Source organism: Neolamprologus multifasciatus, chromosome 23 (assembly GCF_963576455.1).
Source record: "Neolamprologus multifasciatus chromosome 23, fNeoMul1.2, whole genome shotgun sequence".
Classification (NCBI taxonomy): domain Eukaryota; kingdom Metazoa; phylum Chordata; class Actinopteri; order Cichliformes; family Cichlidae; genus Neolamprologus; species Neolamprologus multifasciatus.
In genome coordinates, this window is record NC_140460.1 from 13,567,935 (window position 1) to 13,585,212 (window position 17,278).

Genomic DNA, 17,278 nt, shown 5'->3' on the forward strand with positions numbered 1-17,278 from the left:
TTTTTGCTTCATCTAAAGGCTGATTTGGGCGATGATTGACACTCTGTATGTTCTGAACAGAGCGGTTCGAGCGTGTTACACAGAGGCGAGACACTAACCGGGGGGAGATAGAGTATCTGATGCTCGCATTTTCACAGTTCCACTTGCTGTTTTCATATCAAAAATTCAAACGGAGTGTAAAGCGGATTCTGTCTCAGGTATCAGCACAACTTTTGGAAGTCATATGTTGCTGAGATCAAATATCTGCTTGGCTGCGAGGCTCGCAAATGGTATTCTAATGTCACATAACTCATTATCTTATCACTGCAAATGGGGGAAAGTTGCTTAAAGAATGAGCGGATCCACAACTTTCTTTCCCCTTTCTTTTCCAGCAACATTTTGAAATCATTATTAGAACACCGAACATTAGATATGTTTGCCTCTTGTATTAGATGACTCAGGATTCATTGAATGAGGAAACTGACATTTCCCTTCTAAAAATTCTTGTCACAGCAGCATTTTGTACATTAATTTAGCGACTTCTGTCATCCAGGGCGACTTATAGCGCAGACAGGTTTTCATAAAGCCTGACACCGGTTTCATCTGCTCCCACAGCTCTATCCACACCTCAATTATGGCTGTGTTACCTACTGTACAGGGAGGCAGATTAAACAAACTAGTGAAGGCACGTCTCGGGGGGACATGTGGGTGTCAGTGGAATCACAAGCAGGGTAATCACTTCAGAGAGCCAGAGGGAAAGAGAAAGGGAGAGAGAGGGAGCGAGAGACAGAGACGGAGCACGCCGAGCCTGTTAGTGGCTTCAGATCACAGGCCATCTTCAGTGAGTGGATGAGAATGCCAAACATGTCCCACAGGGCTCTCACTTTAAATAGCGAGAAGGAAACCTCTCGGAAATCCTTTTCCTTTTGGCAGTCTGTGATTGCGAAGGCCCTCAGGAGCTATTTGTGCACGGCTGCGAGTGCAGCGTACACAGTTTCACACCAACACACACACAGGAATAAAAAAAAAAACAAAACATCCCTCTGCGTCTGACATGCCACACGTGTAGACGAGTACATACAAGCGCAGACACATGTATCATATAGTATACGCGTGCCCACAGACACGCCGTGCCACGCTGCGCGCAGCCCACACATGATTTCACATCAGCGTGGAACAAAGAGCAGCAGATCTGAGCCTCTTTCAAACTACTGTACGCCTTCTATTCCTATACATTTCACATTTTAATAACAAGCTAAAGGCGGCGTTTTAATGCAACTGTGTATACAACCGTTTATTATCACACATAATCAGCCGGCTCCCTTTTTTCTCTGTTAGACAAGGAAAAATGCAGCAGTGTTCACACTAGAGCAGCTGAAACCAGAGATTTCTTGCTGGATTATTGATATGATTACTATAATAATGGTCGATCCATTCAACTGATTGACTGACTCATCTCCTAAGCTCTGATTTTAATTGTTAGGAAATAAGTGTTTTGGATTCCAGCTCCTCGTGTTCTCTCACGACGAACATCGCCGATGGAAATGATGATCTAGTTTTTACCTTCTTCAAAGAGGTTATATGCTAAGCTTGTTTTTTTTGACCGTTTTGTTCCTTTATAAGCCGTGGACATATTTATAAAATTCGACCAATTTGGGCAAATTAGAAGTAATTCCATTCAGATCTGGATCCAGGAATTTTTGAAGGGATTGTTCACCACTGAGAGACAGGCTACATCTTCACATACACATTTTAAACTGAAATAAGAGAAACTGACGGTCTATTTCAGATCCAGATATCTTCTCTACACCCTGAGAGTCAGAGCACGGTGCTGTAAAAATATAATGCCTTTCAATGCATCTGTAACTGCTTTTATCAGCAGTCTTACTGTACGATAGGGGAGACGAGCGCTGTGTTTTACATCAATAATTTCACACGTGTGCGATGGAAATAAGCATTTTCAATTTTTAGACACTACTTCAATTGACTTCTTGAATAATACAGGACAGAAATTGAAGCAACATCGTATTTACCCCCGTGGAGATGATCCCAAATACTTTCGAACTATTTCAGCTGGGCATAAAGGAATCATGAAAGGCCTCACCGCTCCCCAGCGTCCCTTTGCGCGGGGAATGGAACCAGAGTCTTGATATCAAAACTTCAAATATTTCCTGTAGAACCAATGCAATGGTGACGGGGTGGGAGGGGGTAGTTCATTTACACTTTACTCACTTTCTTTCCTTTCATTCTTCAACCCTCAGAAGTGTCTCTTCTCTGTTACATCGAAAGTCAAAAGAAGGACTGAAGAGAAAAATCTTTTCTTCTTTTCTTTCTTTTTTTCTTAAAAAAAAAAAAAAAAACGAGGCACATTCCCTGTGAGCTATAGAGGCTTAGAATGGTTAGACAATTTAATTGGATAAAAGGAAAAGATTAAAGAGGCCCTGACTCTGTTCCATAAATAATTGATTTCTAATGTATTTGTAGTGGCAGTGAGACGCTGTTGTTTGGGATTGGGGAATGTTGAGTGGCAGAACGCTTCAGATTTCCCTCAGTCTTTGCCTTCTTTGTTTTTTCACGCCGTGATATTGAAGCGGCATGAAAGGCAGAGAGGGAGCACACTTGCAGCTCAATTTGATCTTACATCGTCAGAAATCAAAGATCGTGCATGTAAAGAAGGATCGCAAGGAACTTTTTTTTTTTTGTGGGAGACCAAACTTTTCGCACTATGTTACTAAAGAATACAATTCTGCTGGCGCAACCCTTGCAAACCCCAAAGGCAGAGCCAGCGACTGCAGCTCGTATCCAAAACTAATAAAAGAACCGCAAAATCCATTTTGGGACTTCAACTAAAGTTTTGTGCTTGGATTAAAACATCTGATAGACATGGTGGTAAAAACAGAAAAAGCATCTAACTAAACTGTGTGTGTTGTGTTTTGATATTAATAAAAAAAAAACAAGTGTAAAAATAAATAGAATTAAAAGACACCAAACAATCACATGACAATTAGAAATGGTCTTGCATTACAGCTAATAAAAAGCCTACAAAACAGCATTAATTTACTGTGACAAGTTGGAAAAAGGTAGGCTGAATAAGCGCACAAAGTTGTGCAAGTTCTTCACGCTTGGAGACATAAACAACAGGACAGTAGGAAGCAAGTCTGTCGAACACATTAGGAGTGTGACTGCTAGCTACTCGAGTGCCAGAGGCCGTGATTTGTGCACTGTTTCGTCTCTTTCCCCTCTAGGTTAATCTACTTTGTTGCTTCAGATTGCCCTCCATGCTGCCTGACAATGCTGTGGCCTTCAGTTTCCTTGGAATGACAAGAGAAATCGCTGTCATCGCTACACTTCAATCTCTGAATGCCTCTTTCCTAACCCCTGCCTTTAATATCATTCCCAATGTCAGCAAATAGCAATCTGCAGAACTGCTGCGGCGATGGTGGAGGATGGAGGATAGGCGAGCCTGTGCCACTAAGCATTACAGCTCAGCTTGTCAGGGCCCACGGCGGCACAGAGAAGGGGTGGGGGCTGAGTGTAGGTTACACGTTTTAGAAGCAGGTTGGCAGGAACAACGTGGAGGGGTGCCAGGGAGCGAGCGGGGCTGGCGAATGGGGTGAAAGAGAGAGAGAAAGCGGGGAGAGGCAGGGGGACAGGTAAGCGTGTTTGCAGCACAATATTTGTACAAGCAGCGCGCGTGTGTTGATATGCTGTTCATCCGCACTGGGCCGTGCGCTCGTAAGTGTGCCTGCGTTTGCGTGCATGAGCGTGCGGATGTCTACTCATTCCTGAGGTCAAACGCTCACTCACAAATGAAATCCAGCAACGTGAGTGCCCGGAAGCCTCAGCTGGGCTCGCACGGCAGCTGATCTTGCAAGCCTCAGTGGAGCTGTCTCAACGAGGCAGGATAGCAAGCGCCGAGCCTGGCGGGGGAGGACGGGGGAGGGGAGAGCAGGGTTGTAGAGGGGATGGTCACCTCACGTGAACCGCTGCCAAAAAGCGGGCTACTGTCACCGGCTAAAGAAGCCCCATGCTGGCACGCTGCATCAGCTGAGAAACTAGAAAGCAGCGCGGCGAGGTCAGCGGCAGTGAAGATAATGAGAGCGAAGAGGACCAATAAACTCTGGTGAGCTGAAAAACCAGCAACCCTCCGCCACCCCCCCCCCCCCCCCCCCCTGCTCAAAATAGAAACAAATGACTGAAAATCAGTTGCAAACGAGATGATGACATGGCAGAAAAACTGCTAAGATCTCATTCATAAAAGAAATGAATTATAGACAGTTGAAATAAAGCAGAGCTGTCGGTTTTTGTGGAATTTCTACAATCTGGCAAATTTATAGATTAAGATTCAAAGCATTTCACGTTATTTACATGAGAAAAAGGGTCTTAGAAGTCAAATCCGCAGCCTCACACTGACATGCATACAGCATTTTTCTTATAAAAGGCAGCTATGATGGATCATCCGTGGGTATTGTGTTGTACAATTCAGCCTCTTGCAGTCGTACATTATAATCCACTGTAGGTGGTATAGTGATGCATGGGCTTTAGACAAGTTGCCATGTCACCAGACTGCCTCATATGCTGCCCTCCTCCCCCTGGGTGGTCTGTGACCTCCTTCCAGCCGCATTGTGCTTTTCGATCTCGTTGTGACTGCTCCAACGTACATATACACAGAGTCCAAGACAGCACAACAAAGTGGACACTTAGCCACTGTACCTGAAGGATGTCCTCACATAGAAAAAAGGGGGGAAACCACAATGGATTTAGGAGATTTTTGTCAAATGCTTTGCTTTTAATTCTTTCGATGCTTCAATTTAAACTTACAATCCTTAAGATTTCAGTTCTGGTAGATTTAGCAACACCTGTGGTTTCCATGGTAACATCAAGTGCAGTATAACAGTACAATGAGTGAACTGTTGCTTTGCCAGTAATAACACAGATGAGAACCTAACGTCTGCAGAGCAAACAAACTGGTGTTGTTTTAATAAAGAAGTCACCCACTGAAGCCTTATCATCATCTTATTTATTTTTTAGATGACCGACATGAGCGCTAGGAAGCTTGGTCAGAAAGCGTACAAACAAAATACAAGAATTTCACACATCGGGACTGGAGCACAGACTCGGACTAGTTAATGGTAGAGAAGGCCATAAACACTGTGGAGAGGTCCAGTCTACAGGCTTAGCTGACAATTAGCGGTCAGTTGGCACCAATCTGATGAGCAAACTCTGACATACCTATAACGAAGTGCACCACAGTAAAGTGCATTATTAAGTTTAATTTAGTGAATTCATAGTTTATATAATGATCACATTAAATAACCATTTTTAAATGGGTGGTACTGCTTTTTCCCTCGGCTCACTTAGTGCTGACAGGGCTCACTTAGATTAAAAATGAACAACCACAGAAAGATTATTATTATTATTCTACTTTTCATCTTACTTTTAATGTATTTATTTATTATTTGACCTGATTGTTGTTGATCCGCCTTGACATGCAAAAGTGTTTGTGATTAGGGGTTGTGTGAGTTTGACTGTGCGGGAAAGCTGAGAAACATCAGCAATTTTGGAGGTCTTATTCCCCTCATCGCCAACCGACTGCCCCTCCCTGAGCCTGGTTCTCTTGGTGGTTTGGTCCTTTTAAAAAGGGTTTTTTTCTTTTCCACTGTTACCCACTGCTTACTCACAGGAAGTAGCCTAATTATTGGTGTTGTCTCTGTATTATTGTAGGGTCTTTACCTTACTATAAAAAGGGCCTTACGGCATCTGTTGCTGTGATTTGGCGCTATATATATAAAACTGAATTGAATGTTTAATTAGGAACATAAAAAAATAAGACATTAATACATAAAATATAAAACACTAGGTTTACAAGCCCAAACACACTGTTAAGCTGTTGCAGCAACGTTGGACTCTGGGCTTTACTTTGAGCACTGACGGTTGTTCTGTGCTCCTTTACGCCAGCTGTGGAAAACGCTGCGCAGCAAAGCTCAGTTTTCTGGTCCGTATCAGCTTTTATTTAATTATTTATAACATTTATATTTATAAGTTCAGTGATGTTTATTATTCTATTTTTAAAAAAAAAAAGCTTTAGAGCTTGTATAGATGTCACTTGTGGTTATTTTATCAGTATCAACATTGAATTAATGGCATAAACATGGCGACGTGTTCACCAGTTTGGATTATCTATTTGGATAACTGGAACCTTTCTGGTGGATATGTGTGCCTGTGCGTGTGTGAGTGTGTGTGCGCGTATGTGTGTGTGTAAATGGATAGATATTGCCTTTGGGCTTGATGAAGGTCAACAGGATCAAAACTTTGTAAGTGAATAAATGTAAAGCGAAACAGTGTGTAGGAGAGTCGTTCAGCTGTCATCCAATATTTCATCATAATGCACAGCCCTCCCTACCCGTCACTCAAACTCACCATATCTCAATAATAATGCAAATTTCAAGCCTCGATACAGTTTAAAGAGTTGAGTTACATAAAGAAAAAATAATCCTTCCCTGTACAGTCTCTACGAAGGGGGAAATTAAGTAAGCATTTACCGTCAGTTATGTCTGCGCTCAGACAGGGCTTTCCTGCACAAGAGAACTTTGGTGCACTCCAGACAGAGCCAAAGGAAAATCAGCAGCACTGTGCAGCAGCAGTTTCTGGCACTTCCATATTTGCTTCATCTTTCAGCCTCAGAGGTTGCTGCATGTGCACAACCAGTAGTCCTGATCCGTTGAACCATATTTCACCGATGGTGCACTTTGTGTGGCCGCTTCACAGTACAGCGTTAGTTCTTAAAGCGTTTCGTGTTTTTAATGTGAGGCAGGTAGTTTCAGCAGTATCAGTGGGGTTGACATAAATGGAGTTAAATTAAAAACTGTAATGCTGGATTAAAAGCACAATTCCTGAATCGGAGATGGGAGCTCTTAGCCATTCTGGCACGAACTGTGAAAACTACTACGCGGGGAGTTAATTAAAGGAAATTTGAAAAGGAGAAGAAAAGCGTTCCAATTAAAACTGCAAACAACTTATATTTTTCAGATTTTATTTAAAGCGCTGACATTTTAAGGCATTATCACTTTGTACCTGCTTGTTTACTGGAGCTTCCCCCCCCCCTCTGTATTCACCCTAAATGAATATTAAAAATAAAGCGATATTAAACGAGTCACCTTCAGACATTAAGTGGAAACAGTTATCTGTTTTCGGGAAGATGGTTGGCCAAAGGCATTTTCAGACTGTGGAGGTGGAGTGCGGTGGGGTAGCGTCTTTTTGAGGCAGCAGAAAGGTTTTCACTCTGACACACATCCCATTTGTTATGACATGTAGAGGCACATCTAAAAGCAAACTCCTAAGAGGTTGCTGAGGGCGACCTCAGTAAAATGCAAATGAATTCCACCAGAGTATCTTAGACAATGCACAAAGCTGTCTAAACTGGAAGCCTATTAATCCATTAAGTTGTGATGCTCAGTTGCGTTCTGAAGAATTAGAAGCAGCTCCACAAGAGCACGCAGCGTGAACCCAAACTTTTTCTGACCCAATTACCTTAGCCGATCTGTTCCTCTGACTTCTCTGGACGGTACTGGAGCTACACTGCCATTTGTATCTCTTCCAAGATTCCTCATGAACTTTTCATGTGAGGTGCCTTATAAATTATGGGGGCTCTTCCAGCTGACATTATGCGGAAAAAAATGGCAAAGCCTGCCTTTTCTTCTCTGGCTCTTATCATAAAACAAAGGCTAGCTCAAACCAGGAGGAAAGGCTTTCCTGACAGCTCAGAGTCCTGCGTGGAGTACAGTATGCCCATATGAATCTCTCTGCTAATTTCCAATGACTGTCTGTTAATAACATTTATGCCACTGCTCAAAAATCACTCTGTATAAATATTGATTGGATATTAAAATTTCACCGTTTTCCTAATTCTATACAGCGGAAACGCTGAAAGTCGGCGATCACAGGGAGGAATTCTCCACTTGTCATTCGGGTGTTAAAGCAGAAATAAAAACAGATTCTCTGCGGCAGAAGGAACTACACTGCATAAGTATCATCATCACTAATTGTAAATAATGCAGAGCATCTCATCCTTTCAATTATTCAGCTTTATGTCCTGGTTTTGGTTGACAGAAATGTAGCGATGACAAAATATTGTAAGTTCCTCTGATGCACAAATGCCAAGGCATCTGTACTGCAAGCTGAGTAGCTGTGTTTTATTAGATTTCCACAAACACAGTACACCTACGCACAATCTAAGTGGATTAAATATGACGGATGATGACATTTGGAGAAAAGGCTCTTTCAGATTACTCAAATCTAATCTGGAACTCTAAATCAGGACTAATCAGTTGCTTTTCAAAGAAGCTTCAATCATAGGGGGAATTTCTGGCTTGCAAACTGGGTTTCTCGCAAGAAAAGCCGTTCTTTTATAGTGCATCATTTTCAGGTTTTTTTAACGGCTTGAGGAGCGTTTGCATTTGGGAATGGCTGCTTTTTTAAATGTCGCCGCAGAAAGTCTTCAAAGACTTGTCCGGCGTAATTGCTGGACTGCAGCAGGAAAGCGTAATGATGGTGTGGTGCTCCGCTGAGTCTAATGAAAAGTTTCCTGGTGACATCACAGAGCCAGAGTATAACGTTAATTCAATTCAATTAACCCCCTCTGGACCAATGAAAACTCACTACGGCTGTTTCAGATTAGAAGCTCATCAAAGACATTAGTGACACCAATAAAACTTTGCTATAGGAAGACAATGATCCAGTCCAGTAGCGCGCCCGAGATCGCAGCCCCACGTTGATTAATCTTGTTAATTACTAGCCTTAGGGTTTCAACAACTGTTAGCCCTCTTTCCCCCAATATCCCCGACAAAAAAGAAGAGGCCTATGTGTCATTACATCCTTTGTAATTACAAAAGTCTTGCGCTCTGAGACCGATTCTCCCACAGCTCTGGATATACAGAAGGAAACATGCCGGACCGGCGCTAATTCTCACATCACTGTGCTGAGTGTATGTACATTATTCAGCGGGGGAGGAAGACGGCTCTGTGGATTTCCAGAGCAGCATCTGCCTGCGCTTGAACTCCCTCCTAATGAGTCCCAGCAGTCGCCTCAGTCTCCGGCTCCTGCCCTAACCCTCTTCCCATCTCTCATCGCTGTCGCCATGTTTAACCACAAGATGACCCTCCCTCCCCCTCCCCCTCTTCCGCTCTCGTAACAGCCATACGCTGTCAGCTGGGGATGCACACGCTATCCCTAACTTGCTCTGGCTACCTCAGCTCACATATGACCCATTTCTCAACTCCCCATGTCCTTGCTTTACCAGCCTTCAGCCAGTCGGCCTCGGAGCTGGCAAACGGGGGTGACTGCATGCATGGTATAGCAGTACACAGAGTTCATGCCCAGGCTGCAACACATACACCCAAAAATTAGGCCATTCCTCAGTAAAGCGACTATACTTTGTTTAAGCCAGCAGATCCGTTTGACCTATGTTTAATGCGAACCAATTAAGGTCTTTACATGAGTGCGCACCAACGTGAAGCCGAATATCCCTTAATACCAGTTAAATACACGTCCCTGTAGCTATAATACACCTACACATGGTATCATGGTGTGCTGTGTGATTATGTGCTGATATAAAGCCTGCTGCAGAGTCCCACTGAATGTATTGAATGAGGTATCTAATGGGCATGGGAACTAATTCCAGGGCAAAGGGGATTAAAGGCTAGAGAAAAGAGAGCAGCAGAGGGATGGCACTCGCTGGCAGCTGTGGGTGCAGAGGGCGGAAAAATAGAAATGAAATAAAAATGCACAGAATCCTTGCCTTCTGAATCCTATTTTGCAAAATAGTATTAAAACTGGTATTTTGCTTAATCCTGGCAGTTATATATATATTTTTTTTTTGTTTCACAATTATAGCAAAATTAAATATAAGTGCTACACAGGGGGAGAAAGGGGAAATGCTGTGAAAAGATGGACACTCAACCAAGATATAGAGATATATTAAAATCCATCTCCTTCATCTGTCCAACACCTTTACCGTGTGCCTCGTTCTCATTACACCTTGAGCCAGAGTTGTGCTTTCGCCTTTGATCAAACTGATATAGTTCTGAGACTCTACCTTGAGGACTTCTTCCCAGACAAGAACAGTCAGTGCTGTTTCTACACCATGAAAATTAATGGATAAGAGGAACAAGAATACAGGGTAGCTTTGCACTGCGTTCAATGCTTGAGCCATTACCTGTAGGTAATGACCTGCCGAGGAGGTCCTGCAGGAATTACACATCTTTCTATATTCCTTTTCCTCTTTGTATTTGCAACATGAATATTTACTCTGAAATAATATGATAAATAGTCAGTGGTTTATAACCTACAGTCACATCTTCTGGTTGCCTTTCTTTCACCATTTCATCACTGTGCCCCTATTGGCAAATTAATTGGAGACTCGCTGAAAAACTTTGGTTACTAGGGAAAAATGTATACTCCCCAACCGGTTACTGGTTTTCTGGCTGTCACTGGGGGAAACTGGTCACAAAGAGGGTGCTGTACCAAAAACACATCTGTGATTGCTTTGGTCTCTAACAGATTGCCGTGGTTGCTCATAGTTTTATTGGAAGACACCGACCTGTCTGCAAACACTTGCCAACTAACCAAAGAGTGCCGATGAAACTGAAGCGTGCAACAAAGTTCAAAGAAAATCAAAAGGTAAAACTTTTGCTCAGAAGGTGAACTTTGCCCATTTCTGGTTTGCACTGAAGTTTTCACAGTTTCAGTAGCTCTTAGCAAAGATGCCACGAGTTATCGTGGCAATCTGCTAGTTACCAAAGCTATTATGAGCATCTCTTCGCGACCAATCACAAACAAGTGGTTTCTGGGGATTATGTCCTAGCAAATGATGACAACTGTTTTCTAGGCCTGTGTTTAATGGGGTCTAAGAGAACCAAAGGTTTTTATATTTCTCTTGAATTAACGAATAATTTTTAAATGTTGCATTTCCCCTGTTGCGTAAATAAAGCCTGGACTTCATGGTCAGATCATTTCTGTGTGTTGTACTTTCTTTTTTAATGCCAACACGAAGAGGTGTTGTTGCAATAGCCAATTATTTTCCAGTGTCACTTTAAAGGTGGTTTTCATGATGCCTTCATGTGTTCAACAAATCAGTATTGCCAAGTTGAGTGATGGAGAGGCAATGGAGAAAGGCTTAGCAACACAACTTGACCAAGTGGTGACCTAAACAATCCTAATGCATACATAAGATTATATTTGCACTGGGAACCAATTACACTAAGAGTTCCAGGAGGGAATGAGACACAGGTGGAAGTTTTCAAAACTTAAACCAATGAAAGAGGGACGAACAAAAAGGGAACAAGCAGGAAATAAAACTAGGGTAACAGAGATGGGAAAATAACCTTCAAGGCAAAACAGGAAATGAGACAAACAATGAGACATGAAGTCTAACAAAATAGCAGAGACAGGGGAAGACAGGAGGCAGAAGAAACTCAAACAGACGCACAAAAACAACAACTCTATCAAGAGAACAAAGGCTGGAAAACCCCAGGACCATGACAAACGTACACTTACGTCTGGACCAATTACAGTCCTGAAATCCGACTTATAAGAACTACAATGGTCTGCAGTTCCTGCAGTTCAAACACAGAAACTCTCCAATAGTTACTACCAACCACTGAACCAGATACCAACCTAACTTACGTCACTATAAGGATGAATCTAGGAACTCTTAATTCAGGTTTTTCCGTTTTAACCCACAATTCCACATTTTGCTAGTCAGCAATCAAACCCAACAGCAGACACTCAGTCTCAGTTTCTTTGCTTTTTTAAAAGTAACTAAGGAGCCTGTTTGGTTCTACTTTTAGTTTCACAAAATGTCACAGTGAAAATGACAGAGTGAGTGCTCTTAATGAGATCACACTGCCTGCACTAATGTTTGCAGAACTGCTTTTGAAATCCTTCAAAAAGAATGCTGTTTATCTGCAAAGCTCTTCCCAGTGATACTTACACGTGACCCAAACAGTGAGTAATGAGCTAATTTTAACCACTTTTCTACTAGCACCTATGACTGTTGTCATGTCAGCGACACTTACTGCTGAGATTCCAGATCCAATTACAGCAAAAATTACTATTTAGATTTGTTCAAGCAGCAAAGCGGGGCTGAGGGAGAACATTAAATCACCCCGAGCGCTATACGGAGCAAATATGTCGCTACCATATATGAAAACACAACAGGGACAAGGCAAATGATCCTGTCACCATGTCTGGTAATAGGAACAGGAACAGGAGGAAGGGGCTGAGGGAGAAATCAATTAAGAAACACTGTGATATTATAAAAGAGAAAATATCCAACTGTCTTTATGAATGTTAAGACAGTCAGTTGATGCCCATATATGGCGAATATTCAAAGTATTCAACTTCAAAATGTTTCCCAAGATTTTTGTGTAGCAGACAATAAAGCGCCTGAGGTGCCAAATTAATAAATAAGATAATCCGGTGCTCTGTCAATACGAAAATAAGGATGCTGGTGCTATTCATGGCTGTAGCTCTGTGGTTGGTTAGTTAAACCAGAAGGAGCAAAAACGTTATAATGACACGAAGCATGTTCATGCATGCCAGCATGCAGGTTGCTGCTGTATGCTTAAAGTGTGATAACCTGACAAATGCAAGTTATTACATTAACCTCTTTTCTAAAATGAAAATATGAATAGGTTCAATGCTGGTTGGATTTGGTGTTACACTTAAAGAGGTACTCACAGACCTTTAGGGAATACTTTTAGATTGTAAATGTGTTTTTAAATGGTTGACTCAAGTCGCAATATTTTGTTTAATTTTTAAATCCCTTGCATTTCACACGTGTATATTTGTACATTTGCCAATGCATATTTGAATTTTCAGCATTTCGGACTTTTGTTTCGGCAATTTTTTTTAGTTCGTCTCACATTCATACAGAAAAATGCAAAGTATATTACTTAATACACCTCCAAAAAACCTGTAATTTCAGGAATGACCTGGTATTCCAGTTGTCATAAAAACTGCATACACTGCAGATCAACTGTAAAAGAAATACTGGCAGTAAGAATTAAATGCATTCTAACTGTCCATATCATTTACTGCATATAAAACCTGCTCTGACTCCACTTATTGCTGAATGAAGAGCTGTTTGACATCTCGAGCTAAGCTTTTTGTCCGTTGCAGCATGAAGAAGGGGTTGATCAGCATCTACATCCTCCTTTCTGACAGTATTACGGATAAAAATTTCCGAAATGACCATCATGTTGCATTCAATAAGACTTGAGACCATAAACTCATTAGTAAAGTGCTTACTCAGGTTGGAGATCAAAGAAACCAAACTCTTATTTTCTCATAGACTTCAATATAGTCACACTTCTTTCTACAACCAAAGAAGTCGCCCCCTGCTGACCGTTAAAAAGAATGCAGGTTCAAGGCACTTATACGTTAGCATACGCTACATCTATGTTTCCTTAGCAAAAGCATGTTGCTGATCAGGTGTTGGTGATTTAGCATCTTACCAAAATATTCCTCGGACGGAGGGTTGTCCATGTCGTACAGCATCTTCTTGGTCAGGCGTTCCAGCTCATCTTCAGGGTGGGCCATGGGAGCGCTGCCCTGAAAACAGAGAAAGGAACATACGGTGGCTGTGACTCGGAGAGAAACCTCAAAGAGGTAATGAACATTTACATCACTCTGAAGAAGCTTATGTGTGATCTGTTCCGCTTTAAAAGGAAAGAAAGGGTATAGCAGATGTATATAAATAACACGAGTCTAGCTTCGAGTTAAAGCTTCACAAAAACCTTACTAAAAAAGGATGAAGCATGGCCTCAAGGTCAACCAAAACACTTTCACCATAATTAACATGCAGCCAACGGTCCTGGGTCTGCCTTTCCCCTCTGAGATATCTGACCCTGGCTCAGGCCCCGGTGGTGTGCAGCCCAGAAGGTTGAGCATTTCCTTCTGTGCAACACAAGTATGTGAAAAAAACTGTGACCCTGACTAATCCCTATGTTTGGAAAATAATGATAGCAGAAGAAACAGAAGGGGAAAACATTAGAAGATAGCTGCTTTTTAAGTCTCGTACATTTGGGCGATAGGTCGGGAGATACTTATTTAATCATACTCTGAGCACAAAAAGATTTCGGGTGCGAGCTGTGCCGCGGCCTAATCTGTGAAAGAGTCTGAAAGGATGACATAACTCTCTGAAGATGCCACTTCTTCTTCTTCCTTGTGAGTCTGCCCTCCTTCTTATCATGCAGCATCTGACATCTGCCTGCTGTGCCTGTATGGGGCCGACGTGTTGTGCCTGACATTTTCTGCCAATCATCCTCAGACTTCGAGAATCCCCCTCCTCCCCTCCAGCTTCGGCTCACGGTGCAATCCCGTCACAGGTACGTGTGTGTCCTTTTAGACACCCCAGAGGCTTGAACTCGACGCTCTTCGCGCTGCGTGGCCGAGCTTTTTCAGAAAATCAGCGACACTCGGATGACCTTCCCTAGATCTGGGGCCGACTGAATCTTTACAGAAGATTTGATTTTCAATATTGCAACATGGGCAAAGATCTGAGCTGACCTTTGAGGTGCTCCTAATTGTGGCATCTGGGAGCTGGATGAGTGTGAACTAAGCGTTCGGTTTACTCGGTCACATAAAGGAATCAGATTGGTCAATAGGAGATTTAGAGAAAACATATTTTTGTATGCAGAACGAAAGCGTAATTACAGATCCAGTCACCCAGGACTTCTGGTATTATCGACTCCGTCTGTGTGCATTTTACCCTCAGGTGTGCACACGACTATATTGCACCCTCTGTAATTCATTCATCCCCCCCAGTTCGACACTCAAGTCGCTGGTATTCCTCAAAATACTTGTTTTTAACACTGTTTTTGTCGAAGTGTCAAGAAGGATTAAGAAAGCTTTGTATAGATGTTTTTTTTACCCCAAAATGTCGCTGGTGACCTGAGGCGTGTAATAACTTAAGTTTGAATAACAGCATGCTGTAATCTCTTGTAATCTCCAGTTTGACTTCATGATGGAAGGCCTGTCTCATGCCTAAACTCAGACTGTTGGGCCAAAAATTGAGTGTAACGCACACCACAGCAGCATTTTCTTAACAGCAGCTCTGCAAATGAAGACGGCCTGCTTGAGCTCACTCATGAGTAGGCAGTGAGCTCGTGTGTAAATTAGCAGTCCTAATAGAAGTTAGCATTAGCAAGTAAGCATTCAGCTGCTTGGACTGCGGCTGAAGACAAAGGAAGCTACCATGACTTCCAAAAGTTTCATTTGCTCTGAATCAGAAGAAGAGCTCCGGTGGACTCCACAGTGAGCCACAATTTGCACAGTAACCAAGCTAAAGCAACTAAAAACACGTTACCGTGATTCATGATTACAGTTCTGACAGGCCATTTACGTTCCCATGGCAAGAGAATAATGGCACTGTCAAAGCTGCTGGCATGCTTCAGTCACGCACAAGGTGTCCTTTGGCAGCAGCGTGTGACACAATATTGAGACTACATTGTCACTCCCAGAGTGCCACTTTTAAAACATGCAGGATTACTGTTGTGAGTAGGGAAACTTTTCCTAACCCTAAAGTGAAACAAATCTCCAAAAATGAAACAAATGAGTCAGAAAAACGGGAGACTGTGTGCACCAGCCTCCTGGGTGAGAAACCTGCAGCCTAATGCGGACTTCCCTGATCTCTGTCACTGGACCGTGGGTTCTCTGCAGCCAGCACACGTAAGCCACAGACGATAAATAAACAACAACAGAGAGCTTGTTGGTGAAATCTCACAAACGCTCGGGGATGAGATCATGGTGACTGCTTTGTAAACAACAAAGTGAAGTTTCAGCTCGTGTCTGAGGGCACAAATATGATTTCTGGCCCACAGGCTACCGTTTGACTATTACTGCAGAACGGGAGGGCTTTCAGGGACCAGATTACAAACTTTAATAAACTGTAAAAGTAAATAAATACACAACTATTAAACTTTGCTTACGTGCTGCTAATTATTTTACATGCACACACTAGAACACAGCACAGACGCTTCTTCCAGCATATAAACACAGACTCATGCATTTCAGGATCAATTTTCATGAACGTGACTCACCGTGCGTGTCGAAGTTACGGGAACACGTATACAACTGTGTCATTTCAGCAGTACATTAAAGGTTGTGTTCGGAATGTGCAGTGTATCTGAAAAGAGTCAGCCGCGTGGTACGTTTATTTACAGAGATGGCGAGAAACGCTGAGCTCTGCGTACTGTCCACGATGTATCAGCGAGCGTCAGAACTTTATGATGCATGACTTTGCCCGGCCTGGCTCAGGATGCAGCCAGCTCATAATGGAAGCCCAAACAGCAGGCCTCATTAACTCTGAGGGATCGACACGTTGGACGTGCAAATCTTTCTTCTCTCTAGAGAGCAGCTGGGTCTGAGCCCTCGGATTCCTTGGACCTCGCGCTTCCTCAGCTGCTCAGCCATCATCGGCCAGATCGCATGATTAGGAGGAGACGAAAGGAAACGTTCCTCAGCGGCCGGGTATTCCTCGTTTTCACCTTAAATCCCGTTTCTTTTTTAATAATACAAAATGGTCAAAGGTGGCACACAACAACTCGCACAATAGAAAACAAAATCAATCATATACCTGAAAGAACTGCCCCTGTTGTCAACCTTCTGCTCATTATGCCGGTGTTGTTAGCTTGAGACAGTGAAGTAGACGATTTAACACTGTTAATCTTAGCTCCACATCAAAAGCACATTGGAGAGGGAACGAAATGCTGCTATTACCAGAAACAGACTTTTGAGTTTAAGCTTCATTTATATCTTATCCACTCTTTGACACCCCACAGCAATGCACTGCCAGAGAGTTTAAAGCACCTTGTTAGGGAGTCTTTTGTGACAGCACAGAATAATTTTTCACTTGAATAAGAGAAAGAAATTGCTTCCCTGCACGCTTTGTGATTGAGTCGCAGTTCCTGTTCAGCTTTTCAGAGGCAACAATTGAAACCATACAGCAGCTATATGTGCCGCAGACGTGAATTTTTCAGTTATGTCTGGCTCAATTCAGTAAATTGTTTGCCTACGCCTTCGGGACACTCTGTCGCAGTTTCATTGAAGTTGGTGCTTAACTTTAGTTGGCCTAACATCTGCACCCTTCGTACACTGTTTTGCACGGACAGGCTCGCAGGTTTCACTCGTAACACCCCTGAAAGATATCCTGATGGATCATCAAATGCTTTCCACTTGAAAAATGATTTTGTTAAATGCCAGAACACATAAAATCAAGGACAACAATAGCATCTATAAG

General features: G+C 42.6%; 1 protein-coding gene across 6 annotated transcripts in view; it reads right to left on the bottom strand.

The window, feature by feature from the left end:
• The window catches only part of lpp (LIM domain containing preferred translocation partner in lipoma), a 207,297-nt gene that overhangs the window by 43,885 nt on the left and 146,134 nt on the right, over nucleotides 1-17,278 (bottom strand). For all 6 annotated transcript variants that reach the window (XM_085152077.1, XM_085152074.1, XM_085152079.1 and 3 more), the window contains one exon: nucleotides 13,494-13,590. In XM_085152077.1, the coding sequence (XP_085008203.1) occupies nucleotides 13,494-13,590 (97 nt within the window). The remainder of the gene's footprint in view (nucleotides 1-13,493; nucleotides 13,591-17,278) is intronic.